This window comes from Nomascus leucogenys, chromosome 8 (genome assembly GCF_006542625.1).
Source record: "Nomascus leucogenys isolate Asia chromosome 8, Asia_NLE_v1, whole genome shotgun sequence".
Taxonomy (NCBI): domain Eukaryota; kingdom Metazoa; phylum Chordata; class Mammalia; order Primates; family Hylobatidae; genus Nomascus; species Nomascus leucogenys.
The window spans coordinates 61594842-61620964 of record NC_044388.1 but is presented as its reverse complement, the minus strand read 5'-3'; the positions used below and the strand labels follow the sequence as shown (position 1 = coordinate 61620964).

Below are 26123 nucleotides of genomic sequence, written 5' to 3'. Positions count from 1 at the left end.
TCTGTCAGTGTCTTCCATCACCCTTAGATGGGACTGTCTAGTTGCAGGAAAACAAGCTCAGGGCTCCCACGGATTCTACATTATGGTGAGCTATATAATGATTTAATTATATATTACAATGTAATAATAATAGAAATAAAGTGTACAATAAATGTAATGCACTTGAATCATCCTCAATCTTTCCCGCCCCACCTCTGGTCCGTGGAAAAATGGTCTTCCACAAAACTGGTCCTTGGTGCCAGAAAGGTTGAGGACAGCTGCATTACTTAGTACAGTATTCTGCCTATTGTAGATGTGTTGAATAAATATGTACTACATGTAGGGGTTTATTTTGTACAATGTTTAATCTTTCTTAAGGGAAATTTGACATCAAAGCCTTAAAAGGTGAGTAATCTTTGACTCAACAGTTCTAATTTTAGAAATAAATTAGAGAAAACTCAGAAGTGCTTATGAAGATATATGCAGGCTGTTGCAGTTGTTTGCTTCTGTGATTTAACAATAAGAAAAATAGAAAAACTTTAAGGGGTCAGTCAAGTAAACCCTGATCCATCCAAGCAGCTAATAAAGTCATGTTGTGGAACGCTTACTAACACGAGAATCAGTTTACAACATATCACCAAGTGCAAAAAGCAGGTGACAATACGTACAGCAACATTCAATTTTTATTCAATAGATAGACAGATGGACAGTGGATATTGCCTAGAAGGAGGCTTATGGGACCTTTTCTCCTTTGTAGTTTTCTGTGAATTTCAATTTTTGGACACCAAACTAAAGTGTTATTGATATGTTAGATGGTTCCATTAGATGGAAATTTGCTCTTTCAAGCCATACACATCTGACTTGGATGGACATACACATTAATAGATTAGTTTGACTTGAGCCCATATCTAAGATGGACTCTTATAGAACTCAGTATCACGTGAAAGACAGCCTGCTATGGAAACAACATTAGCTGAACTAGGAGTTGAGAAACATGGCATCGATTGTGCCTCTATTACAGAATTCCTGTCAGCCCTGGAAGTCACTTATTTTTCTTGAACCTCAGTGTTTCTCCTATAAGATAGGTGAATATTTTTCCCTAATTCCACCCCCATTACATGTTACAAAATGTTATAATGATTACCTAGGTATTATTTGTCAAAATACCAAGTGCTTTTCAAAAAGGCAGTTGATCAGCATCAGGTGAAACTATTATCAAAGTTGGAGAAATGACCCTCTGAAATATTTTAATCTCTGATTATACCACAGCCTTAAATCACAAAGTGGTATCTAATTCATGTGCCAAAGTGCAGTGAAGTACAATTTCACTGAGTGCTCAATTTAATACCTGTGGCTACATTCATTAAGTAACACTTCAGAAACACTGCAAAGTACGTGCACAATCATTTTAGGACAACATTGCTAAGCTTACTCTTTTTTTTAAAAGTATTTACCACATAATTTACAGATTGTCTTTTTTTTTTTTTCCCTAAGAGAACAGACAGCACTGACATGAATTTTAATCAGCGAAATACACTGGGCTTCAGATCAATAACATAAAGACAAAAAAATTAAAACCTTGACAAACTCGTATGAAGAAGGCACTATTCTTTATCTTTGCAAAAATGTTGACATTGAATCGATTTCACCTAGATGAGCAAATAATCTTGAATTAGTCACTTAAATACAATGTACACATGTACAGATACACATGACTGAAAGCTCTTAGCATATGGCTGGTAGGTGGATATCAAATGCTGCTTGACACAAAAACACAAACCTTGGTCATGACTGCAGATATCAAGACACACACAGAAACACCCAAACATCCCACAGGGCAACCTCCCCAGAGAGCTGCCTTCAGGCCTCAGTTAAAAGAACAAGAGAAAAAGAAAATCCCTTGAAGGGAAGGAGGGACTGCTTGCCCCAGATGTCTGCACTCACCTGTTAAGTGGTTGGCAATCCTGGTAGTGGGTTTGGGAGGCAGGGCCGGGGGCTGCTTGAGAAGGGGCAGCTGCTTCACTGGGGTCTCTTCATGGTCTCCAGGGAAAGCAGCAGGTTTTTTGGGGGGCAGTAGCAGGACTGGTTTGGCTGAAGGATCTTGGGACAGGAGGACTCCAGACTCACTGGCAGAGGGACTCTCTTCAGACACTGAGGGGACAACCACATGATACACAGGAGACATTACACAAACGCAGTGCAGGCGGGGCCAGCGGGGAACACAGGACAGGGACTCGGGTTGGCAACACGGCGGAGCATCGATGCTTTAGGCCGCCACGCATGTGTAGAGAGCTACAGTGAGGACACCAGAAATCCAGTGAAGCAGGAGGACAGAGAGAGGAGGCAGAGGAAGACAGAGAGTGGAGGGGGGAAGAGCAACAGGGAGAAAGAGGAGGAGGACGTTTTCTCAAAACCGTCAAACACTTGACCATTTCAAACTCAGCTTTGGTCATGCAAACCCTACACATGCTCTAAGATGGGACTCATGGGGCACAGTGGGAATCACCAGGGTGGCCAGTGCAGAAGACCCAGGGTGCAAAGCCCCTCTAAACCAAACCAGAACTGAATGCCAGCAGCCTCGCTGGGGCCTGCTTGCCCTTTGCTGAGGGGCAAGAGGGAGTGGATTCAAACAAGTGGAGGGGCTCAGTTTTGTCCACTGGGTCCGCTCTGTCTCTGCTCTCAGACCTGCGACACTGGGTACAGATGACAGCCCGGAATGCTGACACCACATAGACTGCACCCCCAGGCACTGGACGGTTGCTCCTCCAGGTTCTGGAGTGCCCGGTGCTGAGCAGCAGCCTCTCAGCCCAAATTCTGTAGTTTTAGCAACAGCATCCTGCCCCCACCAGCTCCTGTAAATTTTGACGAGGCAAAGGATGCTTTAAATCAACCTTTTAATCTTCCCCTTTCCTCTCTCTTCTTGATCACCACAACTATAGTTTTCTTTTGTCAATTCCTCCATTTCTCTTTGCACTGCACTGGACCCGCCTCTTCCTTTCCTTCATGGGGGAACCCCTGACTGGCTTTCATGAAGAGCTGTCATTGGGTGGTGGCACACATCTTCCTACCATGCCGGTAGCTTGGCTGATGACAGATTGAAACTCTGTGATTCTGCTGGAATGACAGATTTTTACTATAACAATCAAATCTATCTGACTTCAATGTCACAAGGAAGTCTGGATTCTTTTAAAAAAGCACTGCTTTCATTGGGAAACCCTCCCCGGGATGGGAGGGTGTAACCACACTGCATGTCCTCTCACCTCCTGCCACCGCCTCCGTGAGAAAGTCTGTAAGGGACTCCTCCCTTCCCCACCCTCCTTCCTCCTCCCTGATCAGGTGTTCTGTGCAGCACCAAAGCCCTGTAGAAAATCCTCATGAGCACTACATTCTCCTGTCTCAGGGACACTATTATTGTCAATGTGGCACACAGTGATGGAGCAATGACTCACCAGGTCCCATAATGAAGCATGGGAATTAACCCTGTGAAACCCTATCCCTGCTACCGTCCCACGTGACTGCCTGTGGATGTGGACTTTGCACATGATGGGCAGGAACGCCTTTCTATCTATACTCTGGATATTGCAAGAGGTTCCTTCTCCCAGACTCATCTCCTGACAAGTACCACTGCTCACTAGCTGTCAGGAGGGACCTATTTTGGGGCAAATTAGGACCACTCTGCAAACCTTCTGAGAGGATGAGTATTGGCCACTCAGCCACCTTTGGACCAAAGAAGGAGATGACAGTCAGATGGCATCAAAAATCAGCTATCAGCAGGATACAATTCAATCAGTAAATTATATACAATTTAAGAGACAATTAAATTAATTGACTCTATCCAGTAAATTGAGACAACTATTAACTGGCATACTGGGACTAAGACTAAACGACCTTTCAGACAGATGAATTAGATAGGTATCATATAAAAATGTAGGACTCCTCAGCTTTATCTTAACAGAGACGAATGTTAAAAAACAAAATAATAATATTTTAAATCATTAACGTTACAAAAATAAGCCATATCGCCTTTAAAGAGATTAAGGTAGTAAAGAGTTTTCTAAACACTGTAGGATAATAAGCGTAAGTATATTCCATTTTTAAAAGTACTCAGTATGTACTAAAAACTAATCTGTTTCACTAAATTTCCAGATCCTTATGCTCAGGATAGTCCAAAATAGAATTCCAAGTCCAGCCAGGCCAAAGATCCCTGGTGCCTGGCTGGACTTGGTGTCTGGGACCTGCTCTACAATCCTGCTGGGGCATTACCTGGCCCATCCATGATGTCTGACGGTTGGAGCACCTCATATGAACAGGGATCCCTGGGCATTGGGACTGGCTCCATTTCGGACAGGGCAGGCAGAGACAGCTGGCTGGAGCTCAGGGACTGCCCATTTTCTAGGGAGTCCTCTTCATTGGATATAGAGAGTTCCCCATCTGTCAGAGAGAAAAGGAGATTGCAGAGTTAGACAATGTCTGCCTTTCAAGAAAGAGTGGCACTTACCATCTGCTGAGTCTAGATGCTGCTGAACAATCTTTATCAAGGTCACCCTCTAAAACCAACAACTGTTCTTTTGTTTTTAAGACACTTATTTGATCGTTAGAGATATGTTGTCTAATCATCAGGGCAACCATTTCCAATGATCTTCAGCATTTTGCCTGTTTTCTCTCTGTCTTTCTATCCCAAATCCATCACATTTTCTATGTATTATTATTATCATTATTATTATTATTATTTTTGAGACAGACTTTCACTCTTGTTGCCCAGGCTGGAGTGCAATGGCATGATCTTGGCTCACTGCAACCTCTGCCTCCCGGGTTCAAGAGATTCTCCTGCCTCAGCCTCCTGAGTAGCTGGGATTACAGGCACGTGCCACCACGCCCGGCCAATTTTGTATTTTTATTAGAGACGGAGTTTCTCCATGTTGGTCAGGCTGGTCTCAAACTCCCAACCTCAGGTGATCCACCCACCTGGCCTCCCAAAGTGCTGGGATTACAGGCATAAGCCACCGTACCCAGCCATTTTCTATGTATTTTTAAAAATAAAAAGTAAATTAAAATTATTTTTTTCTCATAATTTCTAAAAACTTGGGAAAAAACTCAGCAAGCCTCAGAGATTGGAAGACCAGGATTGGGAATTCCGACTTTAGGGAGCAAAGGGCTTCATGTCACTCAACAGGCACCAAGGTCCTGTTTTCTGTTTGCCTCCACCCTCGTCCAATTTCTCTACTTTGATAAAGGATTAGGACAGCTCTCATCTGCACCTAACAGGCTGCAGCCACTCAGCGATGCTGGGAAGTGCCAGAATTCTCATGGTGCCGACCACCAATCATGCCACATAGTGCAGACTTTGATGTTGCTTAAAGCTCAGCAAAACAAGGACCACGGTGCGGGATCAAAGGCTCCCATACAATGGCCATTTGTCAAATCAAAATTCCCCCTGTGTGATTTCATCCTAGCCCAGGGGAGTCTTAGATAACTATACATTAAAGTCAAATTAATTTTTAAAGAGAACTGAAAGCTGTTCCAGTGAGATGAATAAACACCAGATGAAAGACTAAGTTCTGCCGAGTCAGAAACAGAAACCAGCAGAGCAATTACCTGACTTAAAACCAGAAGCAAGATGACGACTCATAGAAAAGAAACAGTGAAATGACTCCAAGGTGATTCTTGGGTAAATAATGCTTTCCTTTTGCTATGTGCCACCTCTAGTTTAATTTTATAAATCAGTGATCTATGGTGGCACAGAATCCCTCCATGGCCCACCCCCAATTAGAGTCCGTCCAGTGAATACCTGTTTAACAGAGTAATCAACAAACCAACAGGCCTGAAATAGCATATGATTCAAGGGCATATGGTGTTTGACCTGAATCTTCTATAAGCATAGAAAAAATATGATGAATGCCAAAAAAAATCATCTGAAGCAGACAGTGTAAAACACCAGCATTTGAAGAGTGTGTTGTTTTTTTTTTCTTTTTTAAATTCCGCTTTTTTATATGCCCAAAATGGTAGTAAAAGTTATTATACTTGGGAACAACAATATGACGATTACTCATTAATAAGAAAGCAAAAGCAGTGCAGACTGTAAGCCCACGCAATGGAAATCACACAGATGAACTGGGAGTCTTTGAGATGGGAAGGGCTGAGCATCAGTATGTCGCTATCCCATCATGGATGCTCCCCAGTCTTCTTAACGTGCCTTTACTTAGCATGTTCAAACAGATGCCGTGGGAAGTAGCTCTGTTTCAGTTTCCCAGCTGGTGGACTAATGATGCAGCTGCCATTCAGCCTAACACATCTCTAGGAAACCACTTTGATTCTTGATGTTCCAAAGTATAATAAAAGTGCTGGATGAAACAACCAGAGGGGATGGAGGTCTCAGGGCTCTTGCCAAGTTCTGCTTCTTTGGGGGAAGGATGCAATCAAATGATTGCCATATATTTTAACAGTTAAGAGTACCATAGAAGCAACATTAGAAAGAAGAGATGCAACTGTGGTTGGATGACTCTAGACTCTCTCCATGAGTCCTGGGCTTGGCTGGTAACAGAGAAGCAATATTGCTTGCTCCTCTTGGGACATATTAACTATTGAAAAATTGGGCTGTCTATAGATTAAAAGTAATGTGGCTAAATCACAAAGGCCCAAACTACTTTGGAGAGGAAATAATCTTGGGAACTCCATTGTTATAATTGCTAAATACACATTTCCTTTGAAAAAGTAAAAACAGGAGAAGAAGGTGTGAGACACTGATCATACCACCACCCAACCTAACAGAAAGGGTTTCCTCTTTTTGAACATGTTTTTCAAGATTGTAATCTTACTGTGTGCCAAATTTTGTGTCTTGCTTCCCCCATACTATTATAAGCATAACTATCATCTTAATGATTATACTGGATGACTATATATTGATATTTACTTGGCTAGCTCCCATTTGGTTGGTCACAAAGGGATAGACTTATGCTATTATGAAAAAAATGCAATGAGGACCATCATCTTGCATACAATTTTTCTGCAATTAGAATTCTCCCCCTTTAGGATAAATTCCAGTAAATGAAATTTTCATGTATTAATATTCCAATGTCTAGTGACACACATATGGATCCTGTGAAATTGTTTTATTAAAAGATTTTCCAATTTACACAATTAGAAGAAATGTACAGACCATACACATATTTTAGCTTTTGGCAATTTCTTCAACATTAATATTGATAACCATGTTCTGTCTATCTATCCATCTATCTATCTCTATCTACTTATCTGTCTACCTACCTACCTACCTATCTTCCCATCAACCACCCATTCGTCCATATATGTATATATGTATTTAGTAGAAATGAAAACCATTCAATAAGTACAAATTCATTATTAATATCATTTATGACCAAGATGGGTAGCAACAAAAGTAAAAACTATTTGACTTGGATTCATTTAAGGATGGAATAATACTGCCACTTTTAAGTAATATTTTAAATTTTTTATTATGACATTTTCAAACAAACACACACACACACGAAACATTAATGTAATGGGCCGTATATACCCATCATTAATTAAGGAATTATCTGGGAATTCCTAATGCTTGGTAATTCCAAGTGTTACGAATTTGAAGACTAGTCTCTCCATGTCCTGCTAGTATTTATCAGTACTGGGTTTTTTGTTGTTGTTGCTGCTGTTTGAGACAGGGTCTCATTCTGTTGCCCAGGCTGGAGTGCAGTGGCATGAACATGGCTCACTGCAGCTTCCATCTCCCCAGCTCAAGTGATACTCTCACCTCAGCCCCCAGAGTAGCTGGGACCACAGGCCCACACCACCATGCCCCACTAATTTTTATATTTTTTGTAGAGACAGGGTTTTGCCATGTTGCGCTGCCCAGCCTGGTCTGGAACTCCTTGACTCAAGTGATCCACCCACCTCGGCCTCCCAAAGTGCTGGGATTACAGGTGTGAGCCACTGTGCCCAGCCTATCGATAATGTTTATTAGCATCTTTACCAGCATTAAAAAATTCACATTATTAAAAAAATCTCCCCAGGGAGAATGTAACTTGCCTCACCAAGGTGGGGCGTAGGCATTATCTGTATCCCCATCTAGCTAGGTCATCGCTATCTTGTTAGTGGGGATGAGACAGTGTTCACTGAGTGTTGGAAATTATGCTGATGTTTTACATAAACTTCTGAAGTTATCTGTGATAATGGCTTTGAAAAATGGTACACAATAACCTCCAATCATGAGCTGCTTCCTATTACAATTAGTAAAATGCAAACAGCAGGAAGAAAGAAGGCAGGACGAGACATGGGTTAAGACAGTGGTTCTCAAACTGTAGCCGGCATAGCAACCCGCCGGAAGCTATTAAAACACAGATTGCTGGGCTCCACCCCCAGAGCTTCTGACCCAGTAGTTTCTGGGTGAGACCCAAGAATGTGCACATCTAACAAGTCCTTGGGTGATGTTAGTGCTCCTTTTGCTGGTCAGGGTTCCACACTTTGAGAAAACACTGAATTAAGGATAAAGAGTAAAGGAGCCAAGAGAAACTGCAGTGTAATTGTGCCTCATCCTGGTGAGGTTTAGGGCAGGAAATGCTGGCTGTGTGGCTAACGTGGGACAGAGAGCATGAGGAAGCAGGAAGTTGCATTGTCTAACCGTGAATCAGGAATATGAATTTGACACAAAGGACAATGGGGCTGGAGAGAGCAGAAGGATGAAGTGGAAAAGAAAAATGTGTTTCGGAGGCAGACACATCTAACAAGGTAGAAGCGGGTTACAGAAGCAGCAGAGAATAGTATGCAGACGTCAGTTTAGGTCAATGTCATGAGTCTTAAATCATGAGACATAGAAAGCAATGGATCTAAGATATAGAACTGGCCACCAAGATTGTGCCAGCCTTACTCGCCTCTTCTGGTGAAGCATAAGAAACAAAGATGTTAGGAGAGTCAAAGTTAACACCAAATCAGAGAGAATGAACAAACTCATTCAATAGACAAACACCTGTTGATGACAACACGCATCATCTACCAGAAACCTCCAATCCCTCACAATGACCTCATGGAGAAGCCAGAGGTTTGTTGTGAGCTCATTATGATACTTTTAGAAACAACTGCCCAGTAGGCTGCTGCCAGGGCCCTGGGGCTTACCCACACCCCAGCCTGCCACTCCTCCCATAAGTGAGGCATGAGCCAAACACCTCAAATGGATCTTGTCCAAGTGGCTTAAAAAAATGGTTTGTTGCTACATTATTGTTCTTTGTTTGGCTTTAGGGACACCCCCTGGTTTTGGGGTGATCACTATCAACTTCTGCTCAATTACATTTTCTCAAAGCTCATGGTTAACCGAAGTTGTTTTTTATAGATGACTGTCATTATGGAGAATGGGTGACAGGAATTCTTTCAGGCTCTCATGGGTACCTATGTAACAAGAGTTTTTGTTTAGAAATAGATATAAAAATCTGGTATGTGTATATATATATACACACACACACACACACACATACATACATCTATGTATGTGCATGTCTGTGTGTGTGTGTGTATATATATATATATATATATATATATATATAGAAAGAGAGAGAGAGAGAGAGAGAGAGAACACGAGACAGACAGACAGACAGCAGACAGAGAGTGTCTCGCTCTCAGGGTCTTGCTCCATCACCCAGCTGGAGTGCAGACTTTACCTCCTAGATTCAAGTGATCCTCTCACTTCAGCCTCCCAAGTAGCTGGGACTACAGGTGCACACTACCATGCCTGGCTTTTTTTTTTTTTTTTTTAAGAGATAAGGGCTTGCTATTTTGCCAAGGCTGGTCTTGAACTCCTAGGCTCAAGTGATCCTCCTGCCTCAGCCTCCCAAAGTGCTGAAATTACAGGAATGAGCCACCATATCTGGTAAAATACTGTATGAAGGAAGGACATTTTGTTCTGAAAAGGCTCAGGGTTCAGGACCCTCCGGAATTTAGGATTTTTAAAAGTGTCAACTCTAATTCTGAAACACAAAAGTACATTAATAAATGTAAGCTCACCACTAAATCTGATTTTCTATGATATGAATTATGGTTCATATTTTTGAAAACCCATGTTTAAAATGTATCTCTAGTGAGCTAAGAAATCCTTACTTAATAAATAACCATTGACTATGACTATGAAGAATTGCTTTATATCTATATATTGAACCAATATGGCAATACATTTCACGCAGATCCAAAAACTAAAAATAAAACTTTAAAACCAGAATAAAAATGCACAAAAAACAGTAGAAACAAATATATATTTATTTATTTATTCAGGTTGTTCAAGAGGGAAGCCAGATGGACAGTTCTGACTTCCTTATAAAACTTTCTGATTTTTAATTTGCAAAAGGAAATGTTGTGCACCAAACAGAAGAACAAAAGCAGCACAATGGAAACATATGTGCTACACAGAACTAATAAAAGAACAAACTCTTCCAAGTAGGAAGAGTGTTTGTTCTGGTAAAGAAAAAAATCAAGTCCCAGGTGCCACTTGTAAAATGCATAACCTTGCTAGGAATTAGAGAAATGCAAATGAAATGACCACATGAGTGACGTGGATGCATGAAATGTGTTTGAAATAATGTCAAGTACAAAAGCAGGAATGGAGGACAGTATGCACATGTGGATTACAATGACAGGAAAATGAAATATGTGTGCAGGTTGGCAAAACTCTGAACTGAATCTGGCATGATATAGAACTTAATGATCATTCACTTTTTTTCCCCTGCAAGATGCTTACATTTATTTTAAAAAATACAAAAAAATTGCATGCTGCCATGTTACATTAAAACAATAATAGTTTGGTTAGAGGGGAAACCCATTCCTCATTCCTCTGGTTTCTACATGGAGACATTTTCCTCAGGGCTCCTGATGCTTGCCTACCCTCTTGCCCCTCTTAACTGCTGCCTCATTGCTGGGGTATAAGCACTGGCCCCTGTGTCTCCACTGGGGGAGCCAATCCATCCTTTCCCTCCTGCCCTGGACCCGTGTTGATTCCAGACTCAGACTTTCCCAGTTGGTGGGCTGATTTGAGGTCAAGGCTAGGGGAGGAGCATGATCAGACCCATCAATGACTTCCTCCAGCCCAGCTTTTGCCAGTGATAAAGGAGATCCCCTACTTCGATCTCCCATTTGTCTTATTTCTCACATGGTTCAGAAACTCAGAGACAGAAGATGGTTCAGCAATTCAGAGACAGAAGAAGAGTGCTAATAGAGGGTCCCTCAAATCCTTAACAGTCTGGAGACTCAAGGGAAGAGAATGCTTTTTCCGCCTCAGGTAAAAAGAAATTGAAGGAGGCATTGACAGGTGATAGAAAGGACGGTGTTAGAAACCATGCTCTCCTGGGGGGCCTGCTAACCTCAGTTAACAGAGATGTGCTGGTGAAAGCCTCTAATTTATTCTCAGGAGAGACAGGTGGGGTGAAGCGCAGCTGCAGTGGAAAGGAGCCCTGACTCAGAGCACAGGGAGAGCCCTGTTATCCTGGCCATCACTAGCTCACAACAAGCCACTTAGCTTCTGGGGACCTTAGTGTCTGCCCCTTGAAAAGAAAAGGACTGTGTTGGATGATGCCTGGCTTCCTTGCAGATCAAAGTATTCTCTGCATGAGGGCTGGAAGAGATGAGAAAAAATGCCCCCACCCAAACTTGCAAATCATCCTGAAATATCAGATGAGCCAACACAGCACAGCATTTTATATTCAGGTTTTCTTTTTCTTGTCTGGCATACTGTTTAGACCTATTACAGCAAGAATTAGAAAGTAAATGAATGAATTTCTGCTTTATTGTTGGCTAAATAAAATTTTATATTTTTATTTTTAAAAAACTTGTAAGTAAAGTTTTCACATAGATCTAGAAATCTGTGCTCTGCACAAAAAGCCTCTGTACACAGCAGAGAGACAGGGAGGAAGAAATGAAAGGAGAAAGAAACATTTCTGGAGTGTCTTTGGTGTCCAGCATTATGTTAGACTTTTTATATATGAGAGTAATAACAACAACCTCTGGAACAATATTTCAGAGAACTTACTATGTGCCAGGCTGTGTTTATTTTTCCCTCCCTCCCTCCCTTCCTCCCTCCCTTCCTTCCTTCCTTTCCTTCCTTCCTTCCATCCACCCTATGAAGTTAGTACCAAAATCACTCTCATTGTTTAGAGAAAAGTGAACATTAGAAAGTTAAACAACTTGTGTGAAGTCCCCAGCTCAGTAGATGCTGAGCTAGTACTATAAGGTAAGAGAGAGGGAGGGGGAGACAGAGAGAGAGAGAGTGTATGTGATTTAATTTAAAACGGCTTATTTGGAAATTTTAATTTCTTAAGGATGGCAAGAACAATATAGAATCCTTTATAAATAAGACATGTACTTGCCATTAACAAAACTCAAACTCTCTTAACTGTTAGTCCTTGTAGCAGAGAATAATGAACATCATGAAACCATGGCTACATTTATGCTTCCACTGTAAAGAAACATTATGTAAGTGAAGTGCCATGCGACATTTTTAGACCAAAAATGATAAGAAGAATTAGCTACACTGCTTCTTTGTTGGTAAGGCAAATGTGTTGAGTTTACACATGCATGCTTGCAAAAATTCAAACACATTTTAATTTACTGATGATCACCTATGGCTATAGATAGCAAAATAAAGAAGTCGAGCCACCCTGCATTAAAGCAAATAATTATCCTTGTGAAGACACAGAAGAGGAGCCTAATGCAAGCATATGCTAATTGCCTTTTCTCTCTGAGACAAGAGCTGCTGTTCAGCATGTTCTGTGTTCCCATTTTAGCTTCCCAGACATGCCCTTTGTGCATCTCAAATGGAGAGTCTAAGGTGCTTCCCACACAAGTGTCATTCTGGTGTTAGTGGTCCTAACATTAGTGAGGCTGAAATAGAGACTTCGTCTTATGTACTTTTTTGACATTGATATGTTTTCTATGTGAATAGAAAAAAAAATCCACTCATTAAGGGGGCATAGCCATTGTTTTGTATCTCAGAGAGGTGTCATTTTAGCCACAAGATGCAGAGCTTTGAAAAAGCTTAATCCCAACAACCTTTTAAATCACAGCAATCGAAGCTACCAGTTGCCCTGATAGTCAGTAAAATGATGTAAAATGATGTGTTGAGTAACAGTTAAGTAAGTAATAACTTATCTAAGGATTTCCTCGATGGATTAAAAGCTCTAAGCCTAAGAAGCTGGAAATGTTTCTGTGGCATTTGTCAATCTCTGTCGGAGATATTTTCTCCAGTTTGCCTGAGTTTAGGGAGTTGGTGTCATTACATGGTGCCATAGTTGTCATTTTAAAGAATTTTAAATGTGGAGCATAGAAAGCAATATATTTTTATTAAATGTTGCCTATTTACTAATGAGTGTTACTATCTTTCGATGCTTGGGCGTTTAAAAAGACTTGACAGTCTTACTTGGAAGAAGAAAAAAACAAAAAACTATTTAAGTTGGTACAAAAGTAATTGCAATTTTTGTCATTACTTTTCATTAAAGCTGCAATTACATTTGTACCAACCGAATACATTAGTTCTTTGGCACTTTTGGACTTTTCCAAGGGAGGAAAAGTCATTTTGTTTGTGTGTGTGTGTGTGTGTTTAAAAGTCTCTGTGCACTATCAGGATTTGAGGCAGACACTGCAGCGGTCTGTAGGACCAGGGAACCTATATTTTCAGAATCCACAAGTCAGAGAATCTTCCAGTTTTTTTTACCCCTACCTGCAGCCAAGTCTTTGGATTAAGAATAAACCAGTATATATGCAAGAACAATCTTGCAAAAGCCGTGATGTTCTTTTCTGTCTCATGCAGGCATCTCACAAAATCCTTCTGAATCCAACTACCTTGAAAATCTGCAAAATTTATTTTCATTCTCAGAATTTAATTGATTCTGTGTTACTTGGAGTGGATATTTTCACACAAGGAATGAAATGGTACCTGTTTTTGTACTCAAAGAATCATCTTGCTTTTTGTTATTGTGGTTATTGTTCTGAGTTTAATATCCTATTTTGATTTTAACAGGCTTTTCCTTCTTGCTGAGAAGCCTTTGCCTAAAACATTAAATAGGTGAGATGCAATGACTTTCCACCACAAGAGTGGCAAAGACACTGACCCTGGGTAGCTTGTTTCAGCTGCACTTCCCTGGAGCTGTTTCCTGCTGGATTTATTAGTATTTGCTGCCTCTGACTGCACCTCATGGTCAATAAACCATGGCTCATGTGGAGTCTGGGCTGCTTCCCCCGCCTTCAGCCTCCTGGTAACCTGAGCGCCTCATTACATGGAATTGTGTGGTGCCTGTCTCCCGGGTATGGTTATGGCTCCACAGCAGTCTGCACGCCAAGTGCACTGGTTCTCAGATGATGTATCCTCATGAACTATCAGGGCTCTGACCACTATTTCCAAATAATGACTCTGGCTCCAAGGTTTGTAGCTGAAAGAGGAGTTACCATCTTGCTATTTCTCGGCATTTTGATATAAAAAATGCAACTGGGGCAGAGATTGAATATAAAATGAACAGAATGTCACAGTTTCTCTCCTATGGAATATGATCGTCTGAATCTCACAGAGTCAATCATTGTGCAAGGGGCCTCTTTCATCATTAATAGGGTAGCCCAACTGAGCCTAGCATCCAAGATTTTAGAAAAGGCTAGAGTTGGCCAGGCGTGGTGGCTCACAACTGTAACCCAAGCACTTTGGGAGGCCGAGGTGAGCAGATCACCTGAGGTCAGGAGTTCAAGACCAGCCTGGCCAACATGGTGAAACCCCATCTCTACTAAAAATACAAAAAATTAGCTGGGTGTGTTGGCGCATGCCTGTAATCCCAGCTACTTGGGAGGCTGAGGCAGGAGAATCGCTTGAACCCTGGAGGCAGAAGTTGCAGTGAGCCGAGATTGCGCCATTGCACTCCAGCCTGGGCAGCAAGAGTGAAACTCCATCTAAAAAAAAAAAAAAGGCTAGTGTTGGGAGAGGGAAGTTATAGGGGATGGCCATTTCAAAATTTGCACAGCTCTGTTTCTCTAGCTGGGCTCTCAAATAGGGCATTCACTAGACACATGTAGTGGTGTTCAAGTTCATTAAAATTGAATAAAATTCACAAAGCAGTTCCTCAATCAGAGTAACCACATTTTAAGTGCTCCACCACCACACGTAGCTAGAGGATACTGCATTGGCCGATGCAGATGACAGAACATTTCTGTTACTGTTGAAAGTTCTACCGTACAGCACCGCTCAAGGTAGACTTGAAAATCACAACCATGAGCCTTACATGTATGCAAAAGTCAATCCATTTCTGGAACAGAGAGGTTAAAATGATGCTGCTACACTGATCTCCACCATAATGAGTGTCTGGCTTAGTGTACTGTAGTCCTATTGGAGAAATTGCAGTTGTGGGAAACCTGGAGTGCTGGGATGGGGGATGAGCTCCAGGGCACACATGGACAGTGAGAGCAGTGAGACAGAACTACAGAGGCAGATATGGCCCTTGGAGGAGTCCTGAGCCTTCAGTGGATCTCGGCTCTACCTGGGGTAGAGTGGGGACTGTGAAGAGGACTTGAGAAAAGCATGAAAAGAGAGCAGAAGAGCAGGAAGAGCAGGGAGAGCAGGTGGCATGTGGAGACCATAGCTAACCTTGATCGAGTACCTGCCCTAAGCAGGTGATGACCTAACTTCCCACATTGGATTATGTCCTTTAAGCCGAAATAGGATTATGTCCTTTATGAGATGACAGGCAACGGCCAGAATGGAGTTGAAGAGTTCATCATTCCATGGGAGGATGGGATGATTCCCAGACTCTAGGAGGATCACCTGGTTGGTAACAGACTGCCTTCAATCAAGCAGGCTGGGGCCTGGGAATAGTGAGAAGGGATCAAAGGAACGCATGGCCTTGCTGGCAGCAGCAGTCTAGGGTCCTGGGGTTATATTCAATCAGAAACCAGAGTCTAGAGAGATGAAAAGATGCCCTGTATCATCCGTCGACAGAACATGAGGGAGCCAGAACTGGAACCCCTGGCTCAGGACTCCTACAAGAGTACTGTTCTTTTAGACATTATGAAAGGGGTGGCGTGCCCCATTGACTTGTATAACTTTACGCAAGTCTTGGGCAAAAGTATGAAATCTGGAACATTTTTCTAAGATATTTCCAGCTTTTCCTTCATCAGCTACTAGACTCCCAAAGTTTGGCTGGCTTTCCAGTTATAAAGGTCAATGCACGTCAGCGGCTGGGGAGTAATAGAGCATTGGAAGGCCGGGGACACGTGGATGAGGCATTGATGCCCACCATGCCCCACGTACCCTGCCCTGCCATGAGTTCACAGGAGGAGTCCAGGTAAGCAGTTAGAAAGGGTGGTTTCATGGTGGATATTCCAATATGAATTTACATTATGCAGCAGCACTCAGGGAGTTGACTGTACTTGCGATACTTAAGTTTATGGAAACATTTGTCAAAATTAGGGGAAAATATCTGATGGTTATCTGCCCCAGTTTTCATCTATGAGACATGAGGGTAATCCTGAAAAACCTTTGGTGCAAAATTTTCTTGCTGTCATCAAGACACCAAGAAGACATAGCCTTCGTTTGTTCCCTGTACACTGTGGTATACGCACGTGATGCAGGAATTACTGTAGCCATCTTGTCACCACGAGGAGTTACAGCCAGAGGATGGCATTCATTAGCCACGGTATACAGCTGATGAATGAACCAGCCCTGGAGCTGCCCTACAATTGGACTTTATTATGTGAGTTTCATTCTTTCATGCAATAAATATGAAATGAGCACCAACAAACGCTAAGATTGTTCGAGGCATTTGGGATATCTTAGAGGACAAACATACAAAAATTATTAGCCTGCGGACTTTCTAAATTTGCTTATTGTTTCAGGCTCTTTAACCTTTTTATTACCTGCATCCTGAGCATCTTAACTTACACCCTGCTGCCTGCATATTGGCTTCACAGGTAACTGAAGAATGTATATAACAGCATAAATGTAATCAAAAGGGCACTTTTATTCCTGATCTTTTTCTCATCCCTCGTCCTATTTAATGTGTCTGCATTTGACAGTGTGGGCCATTTTGTCCCCAGCTGAGCAACAGTCTCTTGCCTTGGCTTCCATAATGCTACACATTTTCGGTTGACCTCCTATTTTTTGACCATTTCTTAGTTTTTGAGGGTCCTTCTTACTCCTAGATCATTTTTGTACTCCCCAAACATTAAATGTGGGGTTCCATGGAGTTTTCTATCAGGGCCACCTTATTTTCCTACTCTACATTCTCTCTGAGAAATACCATCAATTTACATGACTGCAGGATGTATACACTGACCAGTCCAAACCATCCCCGGCCCAGCCCAGATCTCCCTTGAGTTTCATGTCTGTATATTTAGTGGTCTACTTAGATATTTGGATATCTGAGACTCAATGGGGACACATCATCACAATGCTTTGTGTCCTAAACTCACTTCTCTTGGGATCCCAGCTCAGAGAATGGTCTACCCAGTCGCCCACGCCCAAGTCCTGAGTCTCAGCACTGCCTACTCCCTTTCCTCACTTCCCCAAATCTAAGTGGTCACAGGGCCCTTTCGACCTCATCTCCTAGAACTCTCCAGTCTGTCCTCTCTTTTTCCCCATGCTTACTACCCTTTTCCCCACTACCCACCATCACAACATCTGAATCCCAGCAACAGTCAGCTAGGTGGTATCCCTGCTTCATATCTTGCTCTCCTTGCAAGTCAGTCTCCCTGCAGGCAGTGTGATGAGGCTGCAAATCTGATTATGTGGAAAACCCTCCCAAAGCACCTCACTGTTCTCAAGATGAAGAATAAACAATGAACATAATTTTCCAGGCTGCATGATCTGCCCTGACTCCCCCTTTCCTTACAGACATGCTGGGCACTCTTACCCCTTCTCTTCATTTATTCCTGACTCCATGCCTCCAACTGTACTGGTCCTTTGGCTTGTAACATTCCCTTACCCCTCCTATCTTCTCTAGCATGATTCTTACCCTGCAGGGTTCCTCTAAGATACCGCTCCTTCCAAGATGTCTTCCCTAAGTCCCCAGACCTGGGTGGGTGATGCGTCCATGTGCATCGGAAAATCCTATCCTTTCTCCATGGTAACTGCCAAGCAGCCTAAACCCGTCACCAGGACTGTAAGTTCTATTAGCCAGAGATGCCTGGTTTGGCCTTCCTAGTATTCCTGGTGCCCGGGATGGTGCCTGAAACACAACAGGTACTCACAGATATATAATGAATGAATACATTTATGTGGAATGCTTATTACAATAATAATTATTATTTCATGAATTCTTTAGGCTTGGGATAGTGGTTTTCTGAGAGAACAGTGTTGCTTAAGAGAATTGTTATCACAATTGCTCTTTATTCTTATTGTTTAAACCACTTTCCATTTGTCTGAATTTAACACCTTTACATTTTAAAAGGTGGATTTTGTTTAAAGAGCAAGTCCAAGTAAATGTATTGTATTAAGTGCTTAGGTGCCACACAAATGATTATAGGTTGTTGATGCTGAAAGTAAACACTCTTTTCATTTTCACATGGTTACTCCAAATCACAGCTTTCAGAAAATGCCATTTCTAGGTGAGACATCAGAAAGAGCTAAAAATGTGACAAACAACAGTGCCTGGTAAAGGTTGTGAAAAGCATTTCCTATAAACGTCAAGATTTAAAAGTCTATGCACCTGGAATACCAGATAAACTATGGCATTTAAGAAGGCTCGAGTCTACATTTGTCTCCTCTAATACAGAGAAGTTTTATTTTTATTTTTAAAATATGATGACCTTTTAATTTAAATATTGGGCTTTTTCATCTTGAATGTCAGAAGAGGAAAAATGCGACCCCTGTGTAGAACAGTTGTCCATTTCAGGAAGCTTCTGTTTGTGTTTATAATTAAAAATAACACCTTCCAACCTGATTAAGGTTGCTCCAACCTGATTAAGGAAAAAAACATACCTCAATGCACTTTATTACTTGCTGTGGCATGTTATCTCTAATTTCCAGCACACAATGGAAAGCAATGGTGCTCACTGGCATACTGTCAGTTTTCTTCTTTCCTTGCAGGATACGTGCCCTCCTTATCTCTTTTCCCCTCCCTGTGGGATTACCTCTTCCCCCAGGTCTAGGTAGGACTGCAGTGGAAACTACTAGGTGAGCTGTGGCAGCTTCAATGATCTCACGGCAGGCTGCCACATTTAGGGTGTGGAATTGTCTAACATGCAGGGAAAATGTCATTTCATCGGATGGTAGAGAAGTGGTCTTCTTTTCCCTCCCCATCCTCCCAATAAAAGATACATCCACGTGAATTAAACATACCCATTACCACACAAAGCGAGTGACACTGTGATAGAATTGAGGCTTCATAGAGAAATTCAGTGATGGAAACAGCACAATCACCACTGTTATCCCTAACATTCTACAAATACAGCATCATGTTTATTTGTAGAGATTACTTGCAACAGCCAGTAATAGGAATATTTATTAAGATTCTCAGACAACCAATGTGCATAGCTTTCCTGTGTCCCTGTAAATCCCACATGAAGAACATATGATCTCAGCAGGGGTTTTAAGAGTTCACACTCACCGGCTGTGACTTAGGTTACATCAATAACCTTTCTGGGCTTCAGCTGCTTCCTGCCTACATTGGAATAATCAGTAGCTAGCCAGGTGACTGCTTGAGATCCTCGCCAAGTGTGAGAAATATTATCACTATTTTACTAATGGCCAAACAATATACAGTTGCCCCTTGAATGACACGGGTTTGAGCTGCATAGGTCCATTCATATGTGAATTTTTTTTCAACCAAAACAGAATGAAAAACCTGTGTTTGGAGGGCTGATGTTCTGTATACATGGGTTTCACAGGGCTGACTCTGAGACTGGAGGATGTGCGAAATTTGGTATAGGAGGTGGTTCTGGAACCAGTCCCTTGCGTATACCTCGGGACGACTCTACTATTGACTGACATTGCTATATTTTTCCCATACCACTTAAAGACACTATCTGAAAGTAGGGCATTTGGCATCCATGTATACAAATATATACATAATATAATATTACCTATTTAACTGGCAATAAAGTTTTATGGACCATAAAACTGAATAACTAAGGGGGATCAGTGTTCTTAGTATTCTGGATTTCGCCGGTGCAGTGAATAAACCAAGTCATGTGAACATGCAGAAATTACCTCATGCCTGCATTCACTGCTTTCTATTAGCATTTGCTGAACATCAGTTTTGTCCCAGGCACTGCTATAGACACTTGGGCTACAACAGGGAACAAATTAGATGAAGACCCCTGCCCTGCTTGGTGGAGCTTACGAATTGAGGAGAGATGGGCAAGAAAAAATTAACATGATAAATACATAATTTACAGGCGTCTGAAGGTGGAAGGTGATAAGAGAGAGAAGAAAAAAGGAAGAAGGAGGGTAAGGGGTCTAAGAACTTAGAGAAGGCGGCAGCAATTTTAAACTTGGTGGTTGCAGAGTAAGCTTCACTGAGAAGGTGACACCTCAGCCAAGGCTGGAAAGAGGAGCTAGCCAACTGGATATCTGGGGGAAGAGGCTTCTGGAAGACGGTGCAGCCAACGCAAACCTCAAGGGCCAGGAAGCAGGGCTGAAGTGGCACCAGGGAAAGGGAGTTTGTAGGAGGGATGAAGAGAGTAAAAACAAAAGTTAGGGGTTGGAGGGCAGATCATGCAGGGCTTTAGGCTGTTGTAGAAGCCTGGAATTTCTGAGTGAAATGTGGAGCCACTGCAGGCTTTGAGCAGGCAGTGACATGCTCGGATTTACTGGGTAATGAGAGAGAAGCAAACGCCACAGAGAGGCCTTCATTGAAAAGAAACATCCCAGGGCAATCTGAAGAACTTAAGGGCTCATGAATGAAGTTACAAGTTGCCTTAAAGTCGTAGTAGGACCAAGTTTCAGAACCTGGGTGCCCATGCCCCTGTTTGAGCCACTCGGTCACTTCATTTAGGTCTCTGTGAAAATATCACCTCCTGCAAGAGGTCCTCCATGATTGCACTGACCTAAAATCACAACCCCCTCCCCTTCGCTTGACTTTATTTCCTTATCCTGCTGCTTCGTTTTTCTTCAGAGCGCTCATCACTCCTTGGCAATAAATACTATATGTATTATTTCCTATTACTGAGTAGAAGGTAAGCTCTGAAATGGTAAGATTTTGCAATTTTGGTTATCGCTGTAGCTCCACACCAAGGCAACTCCTTGGCACCGAGGGAGCACCTGGTGCCAATTTGTCGAATGAATAAATACATGCATAGCCCAGGAGCCAAGGAGAACTTTGTTTAATTAAACTTTGTTTAGTTTGTTTAAATTAAGTTCAAATTTAAGCAAATAGGTCATAAGATTGAGGAATAAATAAAAATAAACTGTTGAACTATAGATTATTTTACACCATTAATTGTTTTAACATTTTTACTGTTCATAGTGTTGGCAGAGTTCATCTTAACATTTAAGTTGTGTTCTTTATAAAACAATCATATTGTAGAAAATCGGGAAAATGGGGAAAAAAGAACCTACAGTTTTCTGTCTGTGCTACCATCACAACTAACATAATTTAAAATTTCTTTTTATGTGGTTTTCAAAGTGTGCTGCATTCTTACCTGGCCTCAATATATCTAGAGATCAAACTATTTCCTTTGATTTTAAAACTTTTATCTAAATCTGTGGATTGTAAAATTATGTGATTCAATATGGAAGCCAATAATAAAAAAAAGCTGTTGAATAACTATGCTCTTCTTGTCTAACACACTCTGTTAAATGAGGAATCTCTGTGCCGGTTCAGTCGACATTTGAGATTATTTTTCTTAGACCCAAGCTCTCATTTTGCCTGAATTAAATTCATTGACCAGTTTGGGATTTTAACCCACGAAGAAAAATGGAAGGAACTTTGAGCACTGTCAGAGTAATAAACCTCATTAATTTTGTGTGTACTCTGCCCAAATAATTATGACTCTCAAATCACTAGTTTATTTTCATGGTTTCTATGAACAAGTGGGGCATTATCAGGCAAAATCAATAATGTAAGAAGCACTGGAAGGGAAAATCCTGCCTACTAAAGATAAATTATCTTCCACCACATTAGTAGTATCATGCACACAAACAGCACAACTGCAGCACAAACAGAGGTGGGGCCTGCAGGCTGCATGCAGGTGGACGGGCTGACATAGTCATCACAAATCAGTGCGGCAGCTGTCAGGGTCCATGCATCTCTGGTGGAAACGATTTTGCTGCCGGTAACTAGCTAGAGTCATGTGTGCTAACACAAGGAGATGGTGCAAAATGAGGAATTAGCAGCCAGGCAATATGGAATGATTGCTCCAAATCTATGAGATTTATCCTTGAAATGAACAACTTAAAAAAACAAAGTCTCTTTGCCATTTGCTGTTCATCAGGTTGTGGCAATAATTTGCTTTACCCCCCGGAATCTCAGATACAGGAAGAAGAATGATATTATAGAAAGGGAAGAACAAATGACAGGAAAATGACTTGCTTAGAGGCTAAGAGGAAAGCCAGGTGGAACCGAATTCGGGTACAGAAGACTGGGTTCTCGGTGGACACTGACACGAAGGCCATTCTGAGGAGGTCATAGATCTTTGTACTTTTTAAATCCTCAGACAAAAGGGGACAGTGATGTCCACCCTTCTGAATTCTTGGGCCTGTTGATAGGGTCACCTAGGGTGAGGCACATAAAGGGTTTGAAGAAAATATAAAGGACAATGATGACGATGATGAGACTAATAACAATCACAGCATGTTAACCCTTATTGAGAATTTATAGATTGCTATAAAGTCACTGTTATAAAAAAGTCACTGTTCTACTTCATATGTGCTATCTCCTGTAATCCTTAGCACAACATCACCCCTACCTTCAGATAAAGAAAGAGAAGCACAGAGAAGTTAAGCAACTTGACTAAAGTTGCACAGCTAGTCAACAGTGGAACTAGAATTGAATCTGATTCCAGGGCTCATGCTCCTAACTCTAGATATTCTATAACATGAGGCAACGAGATTAAAATCCACAGAGATACAAAATGAACACTTTTATCAGAAAATCCCATAGAAAACAAAAACCTATACACTACTATGTGCAATGAAGTTTTCATTTTAGCCTGTCTCTTCTCCTCTTCCCATCATCCAAACAGCAAACATTTTTGAGCATCTAAACTATATCAGACATGACTTGGGGCTTGGGGAATCACAGCCTCTGAGGCCCCTGCCCTCCTACAGTTTATGTGCTAGTGAGCAAAGTCAGTCAACAAACAACAGAAAGAACAGTGATAAGTGCAAGGATCAAAGTAAAACAGGAAGTTGTGGTGACATGTGACAGGTGGGGACTAGACTGGTCCCTCCCTCTGCAATCACTTATTTATGTATGTATGTACAGATTTATTTATTTATTTCCTTTGTTGAGACAGAGTCCTGCTCTGTTGCCCAGGCCAGAGTACAGAGCGCAATCTTGGCTCACTGCAACCTCCACCTCCTGTGTTCAAGTGATTCTCCTGCCTCAGCCTCCCAAGTAGCTGGGGCTACAGGCACATGCCACCATACCTGACAAATTTTTGTATTTTTAGTAGAGACGGGGTTTCACCATGTTGGCCAGGCTGGTCTCGAACTCCTGACCGCAAGTGATCCACCACCTTGGCCTCCCAAAGTGCTGGGATTACATGCATGAGACACTGCGCCCGGCCTGCAGCCACTTACTGAGTGCAGGTCCTGTGTCAGCTCCATGTGTGCTGATGGAGAAAGAAGCAAGTGTGACAGAGGCACATCACCTGCTCTCAGGGGACTCCTAACTGTTGGTGAGGACTTGGGGCACCAACAGTCAAGAGTTCCTTGAGAGCAGCCTCAGGGGCCCTCCTGTCTCAGGGATCCTGTGTCTTTCCCCATCAAATGAGGCTTTTGCTCCAACAGTTTGTGACTTCTTTTTATAAGTCAGGAAGCCACTTAGGCAATTCTTATCTTAACCCAGTTATTAGATGTAACAGAAATAATAAATGCTCCAGAACATGCATTCTCTACTTCAGAATATTCCTGAGGGAGAAGAGGGATTGTTTAACTGGATCTGAACAAGTTTTGGCTGTAACAATAATATTTGTTTAAGCACTCGGGTGCTTATTATATAATATTATACCTTTAGTTAAACATTTTCCATCTCTCCTGGGGGGTGAATATGGGGAAAGGAGCTTATGATGAAGCATGGAGATTTAAAGTCAGAACAAGGGAGGGGCCGGGTGCAGTAGCTCACACCTGTAATCCCAGCACTTTGGGAGGCCGAGGCGGGTGGATCACCTGAGGTCAGGAGTTTGAGACCAGCCTGGCCAACATGGTGAACCTCCATCTCTACTTAAAAAAAAAAAAAATACAAAAGTAGCCGTGTGTGGTGGTGTGCACCTGTGGTCCCAGCTACTCAGGAGGCTGAGGCAGGAGAACCACTGGAACCCAGGAGGCGGAGGTTGCAGTGAGCTGAGATCGTGCCATTGCACTCCAGCCTGGGTGACAGAGGGAGGCTCTGTCTCAACAACAACAACAACAAGAACAACAACAAAACAAGGGAGGGTTGGGGGATCAGACAAGCAGCAAGACATTGAAGAAATGCAACAAAACTATGGATTCTTTTCCCGGAGAGCTTAATCCATCAAAAAAGTGGTATGCTGGTCTGGTCGTACACAGAAGTCGATGGTTAAAGCTGGCTTACCATAGGGCTTCCTTGACCCCAGGAGGTTCTGATAAATGACAGAACGTAGTTTGGAATCATGCACCTTCACATTCTGCCTCCATTATGCCTTGCCACCAGGGCAGGGCAAGAGATAGGCCACTTTTCGCTTGCATTTCAGGCCAGTAACTTGTGCTAAGAGAAAATACTTCAAAAGTACCACGGGGAAGGCCCATGACAAGAATGAAGGCGGTCAGGTTCACCAGAGGAATAAGAACCAACTCACAAAACAGTGGAGTTTGAAAGATGCGCCAGAACCCAGAAATACCACCTGCCTTCTTGTAGTGGAACACACATGAGGCATGTAGAAGACCTACAAAAACACAGTAAATGGACTGCATCGGCAGATTACAGGAGCACTTTGGCTGTCAGGATGGATCGTTAAAGCAGAATATTATGTGATTTAATAATCTGGCCCACCAGATAACACCTGCCTGAAACAATCAGAAGACCTGACATAGACAATCACTGTTGATGATTGTAACAAGATTGGAAGTGACAGTCTGTTATTTCACTTAAAGCGCTAACAGAGGGAGTGTAGTCCTCAGAGTGAGAGACAGAGATAAGAGGGAGAGGAGGGAGGAGGAAGAAGAGGAGGGAGGAGCAAGAAGAGAAGGTGCATGCATGCAAGTTCAACTGAAAATTGCAAAGGCCAGGTGTGGTGGCTCACGCCTGTAATCCCAGCACTTTGGGAGGCTGAGGTGGGAGATTCCAATTGAGCCTGGAAAGGATTGCAATAGGCCAGGTTGGTGGCACACCTGTTCCAGCACTGGAGGCTGAGGTGGGAGGATCCCTTGAGCCTGGGAGGTCAAGGCTGCAATGAGCTGTGATTGCATCACTGCACTCCAGCCTGGGCAAAAGAGCAAGAACCTATCTCCAAAATATATATATATATAAAATAAAATAAAATAAAATACCACAAAGCTCTTAGAAAAGAGGAGTGAAGGATACTTGATATGCCATGTAGATCACTGCATACATTCATATTCAAAGGCAATAATTCAATAAGCAAAGGACATGTGGTATTCACCAACAAATATCTGTGGACACATTCACAGAGCATTTGAAGCACCATAATATTATCATTTACAATATCTTAAATGTATAGTCATACATCACACATTTATCTCCTTCAATTTATTCTATTGTGGCGAGATGGACAACCAAAAAAAAAAAAAACATGTTAAGGAAATCCTAGGTGATTATGGATTTCTCGAATTTGTCTAGGGAATTCCTAGTTGCTGAAAGGGCCTAAACAGGTGACTGCACCCTGGTCGTGTGTATTTGCACACCAACAGACTCACAACCAGTGCCTGCATCATTCCTGGGGGCCACATCATTTTGCTTAGCCTCCTGTGGTTTGATTCCAATGCTCAGAAAAGGGAGTTTTATTTCCTTCGTCTCATATAATGTTGACAGCTTCAGCACTGT

General features: G+C 42.1%; 1 protein-coding gene across 14 annotated transcripts in view; it reads right to left on the bottom strand.

Moving 5' to 3' along the window:
- PHACTR1 (phosphatase and actin regulator 1) overlaps window positions 1-26123 on the bottom strand; it is a 581376-nt gene that overhangs the window by 101020 nt on the left and 454233 nt on the right. For 7 of the 14 annotated variants that reach the window (XM_030817298.1, XM_012509150.2, XM_030817300.1 and 4 more), the window contains 2 exons: window positions 4243-4410; window positions 1924-2130 (listed from right to left, as the gene is read on the bottom strand). In XM_030817298.1, coding sequence (XP_030673158.1) covers window positions 1924-2130; window positions 4243-4410 — 375 coding nt within the window. The remainder of the gene's footprint in view (window positions 1-1923; window positions 2131-4242; window positions 4411-26123) is intronic. The other 7 variants (XM_003263517.4, XM_003263518.4, XM_030817304.1 and 4 more) reach the window with 1 other exon arrangement.